General features: G+C 37.6%; 1 protein-coding gene across 1 annotated transcript in view; it reads left to right on the top strand.

Annotated features, from left to right (window-relative positions):
- The window catches only part of LOC103473932 (NACHT, LRR and PYD domains-containing protein 12-like), a 46182-nt gene extending 41032 nt beyond the window's left edge, over nucleotides 1-5150 (top strand). Inside the window, exons 8-9 of the mRNA XM_008424589.2 lie at nucleotides 4332-4505; nucleotides 4940-5150. Of these exons, the coding sequence (XP_008422811.1) occupies nucleotides 4332-4505; nucleotides 4940-5150 (385 nt within the window). The remainder of the gene's footprint in view (nucleotides 1-4331; nucleotides 4506-4939) is intronic.
- The last annotated feature ends 1226 nt before the right edge of the window (nucleotides 5151-6376 follow it).

Below are 6376 nucleotides of genomic sequence, written 5' to 3'. Positions count from 1 at the left end.
TATAACATTCTGGAGTATATGCAAATTGCCATTATAAAAACTGAAGCAGTAGACTTTGTAAAAATTTACATTTGAATCATTCTCAAAACTTTTGGCCATGACTGTAGGCTCTTATGTCAGATAATCTAAGTCAATGTTAGAGAATAATACATTTTTTTAGATTTACGGAATCTCAGTTAGCCTTCATAGCGGGGCTGAACCCTGTATTACACCAAGCTCTATGGCTAATATTAGCTGATATCTCACTGGTGGACATAAATAAAGTAAAGTAATATTCTAATCACAAAATATACACAATAATATGTCCATCTTACTTGTGAAATGTTGCCTGTGGAGCCCTCACATCAATAGTCCATCGATCCGGACAACAATATCCCTCAGTGCTGAGAAATCTTCTGCTGTTTTGGCTGAGCAAAGTAGGCGGGACTACCACTCCAAGATGGCCGTCGTATTTTCTGCGCCGGAGCAGCCAATGCGGGGTCTACTCTATGTCTGAACCGACATGCAGATGGCAGCAGAGATCACACCTCTATCAGATCCTCAGGAAGAAATTTGGACTTAGTTTCCAGATGTTGTCAAACCATATTTTTATAAGAGCATAAAGCTGCCAGGATAGAAGCTTCAACAGACAGATCAGTTGGGGGTAGTTGAGGGATAAAAAAGCCTGACATCATGACGCGTTGTCGCACATTACTCCGGTAGTCTTATTTTTTATTTTTTTAAGGATTTTTTTGGCACTAGTTTGACAGCAACTAGTTTTGGCACTAGTTTGTGAGGGGGCAGAGAGAGCGGAGAGAGGCCTGGACCCAGTGAATGGAGGACGGGAGTCGGACTCAAGACTACCGTGGGCTAAAGTCTCTACATGCGGGGCACCGCGCTAAACACCGCACAGCGCTGAGTCAACACAGTGGGTAATGTCCACTGCGCCATAAGGGGAGATCCAGAAGTCGAGGAACTTGGGCTGCACAAAGGGAATGGCACAAGGCACCATGGGAAATTATCTAGAAACAACAGTTTAACTAGAGTTAAGAGTTTGACAAGTTTTGTTAGAGGATCTCAGCGACAAGCTCAAAGGGTCTCAGAGTACCAGGGTAGATTAACACTCAAGCACTAAAGTGCTGGGAGACTGGTCCTCTTAGACTCAGTGCTGATGAGAGGAAATAAGTTGCGTTTGTGTGAGGATCCTGGAGTCAGACCCACCTTCCAGGCTCCATCTGGTGGACAACTAAAAGAAAGCAGCAGACAACAATCCCTGAAAACTCAAGTTCCCAACACAAACCAGCTCTGATGCTGACCCTCAAACTAAGCCTTATGCTGTTCTTCAGCCTCGTCTTGATTCTCAGGTTTCCATTGGATTATTTCTGTAAAAACTGACACTGGATTAATTTAGTTAATGGTCCTACCGGGCCTTTTTGGTCTGTGGGACTCCAGAAGCAGCTGATGGGTACCGGCGGGCGAAACGGCATGCGGCTCGGGTTGTCGCTGAGGCAAAAACTCGGGCGTGGGAGGAGTTTGGAGAGGCCATGGAGACAGACTTNTCTCAAAATAACGAGATACTATTTCATTATAATGAGATAGTATCTCAAAATAACGAGATACTATCTCATTATAATGAGATAGTATCTCAAAATAATGAGATAGTATCTCATTATAATGAGATAATTTGAGTTGGCCCTATAGTTTGAGATATGCTCAACTTGATAGAAGGAAATGGATATTGATAATATAATAGAGCAATACTTCAGAAGGGGTTTTACGAATCTTGAAATCTTGCAAGTTTTGGAAGAAACCCATAATGTTAAATTAAGTCTCCGGACACTGGAGAGAAGACTGCAAAATAAGCGCCTGTGGCGTAGAAAAAACAAGACAGATGTTGCAGAAGTGGCCTCTTTTATTGAGGAACAACTACAAGGATCTGGGAGACAACACGGCTACAGGTGGATGCACCAGAAATGTTGGATGGCTGGCATAGTCACAGACAGGGAAACRGTACRTCTTTTGATGCGCTTATTGSATCCCAACGGGGTTGACCTGCGTGCACAAAATCGCTTGAGACGACGYTTATATGTCAGTCRGGGACCAAACTATGTCTGGCACATCGATGGGTACGACAAATTAAAGCCTTATGGGATATGTATTAATGGATGCATAGATGGCTTTTYGAGGAAAATGATCTGGCTAGAAGCATATAWGACCAATASTGACCCTCACATTATTGCTGGCTATTTCATTGATGCTGTAATGGAGTATAATGGATTTCCACAGAAGATACGAATGGATCATGGCACAGAGAACGCTCATGTGGTGGCGATGCAAAGATTTCTGCACAACACCGAGGATGAAAATGGTTTTGACTCTGTTATTCTCGGTCCGAGTACAGGAAATCAAAGAATAGAGCGATGGTGGTGCACTTTAAGAAGTGAATGTGCCCAGTTTTGGATGGACCATTTTGACCAGCTTAAAGCCGATGGCTATTTTGTTGACAGCTTTCTGGACAAATCACTGATCCAGTTTTGTTTCCTTCAAACAATACAGGTACTATAAATTTACTTCTTGCTTTCAGCACACAATTTTGAAATAAGTTACAAATAATACAAAAGCATGACTTTATTTCTAACAACTATTTTATTATTTTTTTTCCATTTTTTAATCAAACAGGTGGAGCTGGATGAAATTGTCCATGCATGGAATGACCATCGTATACGATCTACAAATAATCCTCGGGCTCCGCATGGTCGACCCACATGAATGCATGGTGTTCCCAACCTGTATGGGGTTCCAAATTTTTTACAGTCTGCTGATCTGACAAAGCTGGAAATATGTATAGAAGAATGTCGTTTCAAGGACTTTCCCTGTGATGTTGATGTATTTAACTTATGCACTGAACTCATGACTGAGCACAGACTGGTAATGACAGATGATGTGTATGAAATTACTAATCTTTATGTAACACTCCATCAAATGATCATGATGAACTGGGGGAATAGTTTCTCTAAATCATCCAGGTCCACACAACATCTGACAAGTCAGATATTATGTCAATATGTCCTGTGTAAACACTGTGTGATTGTAAAACTAAATTCACTAATGAGTTACAATTTGTTTCTATTTTTTTTCTAAAAAAAGACTATACATTTTAGTTAACTTCAGTGTTGAGGTCAAGGTCTATCTATTAATTTTTATGTGTTTAATTTTATTTATTAATACAAAATAGTAGCCTCTTGTTCAAAACAACACTAAATAGTGCCAACATTTCCAGGTTCTCTATTTTCTTACACTTACTTGTTCAGGGAAACTGTTGATATATGGACATGAATGTTAAATGTACAAGCAATGTTTGAATCATGTTATTACTAACAGATAACCATTTCTGAGTTTTCCTACCAATATGCTATTGTTTGCAGTTGGTATTAATTTGATAAGAGTACAAATGTTGTCATTACTCTTGACATATATATTTCAGTGTTTTTCAGTATTATTGCCAATCAGTTTATTTACAGTGCAACAACAAATCATAAACAGACTCTACACKTTGTTCAGAATGTATTTATTTTGTGTTCTGCCAACAAAGAACAATCCATTATTTTGACATTTCCAAAAATAAATTACAAGTGCTTAAAAAAATTGCCTTGGTGTATAGTGCACTCATTTGATAAGCTTAAGATAAAGGAATACACCAAGTTGTGCCCAGCAAAATAAAAATTAAGACATTTTTTTATAACCTTCCACAAAAGAAATCGAATGTTCAAAAAAGAAAAAAAATTCAGAAAGTGATTTTATAAATATGAATGCAATGTAACAAGTACAACAGTCAACACAGTTGTGTCTCATAAAACGATACAATAACAGTAAACGGTTCCTATTTTTGTGTGTTCTGGCTGTGAACTTCTAAACATTTCCTACAGTCATTTTTACTTTACCTCTTCTGATTTATTATGTCAGCTAACAATTAACATGTTAATTATGGCAAAACAAAAGTCAGCTACATTTTATTGTCTGGCATCATGGCTTTCCAGAGATAGAATTTTTAACTGCTNATGGATGGAGAAATTTAATATTTCTCTTGCCAGCCTCTTTGTTGCCTGTAGTTCAGTCCTTCATGGCTGGAAGCCAATCTATAGATGGGTTGGAATCCTTTTGTTGCCTTCTGGACAGGAAACAAAAGACCTTTTGTTGTGAAAGGTCTTTTGTTGCCTTTCACAACAAAAGGAAATATAAAGACAGATAAAATAAAAAGATCCTTAAATAAGTCCAAGAAAATTATTGTTGACTGGAAAGTAAAACAAAAATTGATGATTTGGTGAATACTGTTCATCTCTCTGTCTCCTCAGACTGAGTGACTGTAACCTCTCAGAGAGAAGCTGTGAAGCTCTGTCCTCAGTTCTCAGCTCCCAGTCCTCCAGTCTCAGAGAACTGGACCTGAGTAACAACAACCTGCAGGATTCAGGAGTGAAGCTTCTCTCTGCTGGACTGAAGAGTCCAAACTGCAACCTGGAAACTCTCAGGTAAAATGTGAACAATCTTGGTGAAAACAGACATCTTTCCATTACCTGCTATCAGAGATTATGTAATTATTATTTCTGTAGTAGAGTATTATAATAATACTAGACGTCTGACTGTGACATGGCTAACTATTCTAAATCTCAACACATAAACATGGCTGGTTTTCAGTTACAAAACAAAGTCAGGTTTCAACATTAGATGAACAAAGGAGCAGATTCTTCCTCCCAGCAGTTCTTAACCTTCTCATCCATCCTACATGTGACAAATGTTGATTTTTATTACCTACAGAATCAAATACAATGTTCTTAACATTTTAATTTTAAGGTTAAGCACCAGTTTCTTGACTTTTTTCCTCTCTATAAATGTCCAGTTCAGACCTTGAGCTCTACTTCAACGCTCTCATCTTCTCATCATGTGATGAATTGTGTGTCTGCAGCTTATCAGGCTGTTTGGTCTCAGAGGAAGGCTGTGCTTCTCTGGCCTCAGCTCTGACCTTTAACCCCTCCCATCTGAAAGAGTTGGACCTGAGCTACAATCATCCAGGAGACTCAGGAGTGAAGCTGCTGTCGGCTGGACTGAAGGATCCAGACTGGAGACTGGAAGCTCTCAGGTATGGAGGAACTGATGGAGGAGCAGAGAAGGTCTGATAGAGGAGGAAGAGGAGAAAAATCTTTAGTCTGTCTGATGGGAAATATTTAGTTTGAAGATAAATATTTAGTTTGATAATTAAATATTTAGTTTGGAGCTGTGGCATTTATAAATTAATGAATAACACGGTAAAAATTTGACTTGATATTCTGAACCAGTGACACGAAGAAAGGAACATAAGGATCAGCAGTCTCTATAAGACCATCTGTTTTCAGAGAAACTGATCTAGAATATGTTGCAACAGAGACAATAATAACAATTAATTAAGAAAGTTAGAATCAGTTTATCCAGATTAAAGGTCTAGATAATTAGTAATATGTGTTGACTACAAGGCTGTGTTCACACTGCAGCCTGAAGTGACCCAAGTACAATTTTTTGAGCAAGACTTTATTTTATTAGTTATTTAAACCATTCTGTATTCAAATTCAGTATTTACCACATTAATTCATAAGCATCAATGTCCAGTACAAACAAATCAGTTGAACAAGAACATCTGAACATTTTGGCAAGCTGAAATCCTAATGGATTTTTCCTCTACTGGTCAGTGGAGTATAAAAAAATTACAGACATAAACTAAAGGGAAAGTCATTCTAAAGAAGTTTTTGTCGACATATGGGTAGAGTTACATATTAAACAAACACACACAGAATAAACATGTATTTACATTCATTTTACCTGCTACAATTTTGGTTCCAAATATGTTATCAAAGGGTTCCACCTTTTCTTAAATAAATAAATGGATAGGTTGTTTTGCTGTTATTTTCTCCATTGTATAAACACCTAATTTTCTCTGTCTCCATTTATTTATAGTGGGAGGTAAAGGTTTATATCAACATACTGTAATCATTATTTTTGCTACCAGAACAAGGATTCCAAACAGGTACCGTTTTTCTTTATTTAATAAATCACTCGGGCGTTTTCCCAGAACAAAGACGAGGGTGTTCCATTCAATATAAATGTGTAAAATATTTGAAATTTCCTCTCCAATTCCTTCCCATAATGTTTTAATTTTTTGGACAGTCCCACAAGATGTGCGTGTGATCTCCAACTAGTTCACATTGTCTCCAGCACAATTTTTTTTAGTCTTATCAAATTTCAAAATAATACATGGTGTTCTGCAATATCTAACAATTACTTTCCAATAGGGCTATTGTAAACGATTATTTTAGTAATCGAGTAATCTATAGATTTTTCTTACGATTAATCGAGTAATCGGATAAAAACA

This window comes from Poecilia reticulata, linkage group LG12, assembly GCF_000633615.1.
Source record: "Poecilia reticulata strain Guanapo linkage group LG12, Guppy_female_1.0+MT, whole genome shotgun sequence".
NCBI classification, from domain to species: Eukaryota; Metazoa; Chordata; class Actinopteri; order Cyprinodontiformes; family Poeciliidae; genus Poecilia; species Poecilia reticulata.
Note: the sequence above shows the minus strand (reverse complement) of the source record. Positions and strands in the feature narration are given on the sequence as shown.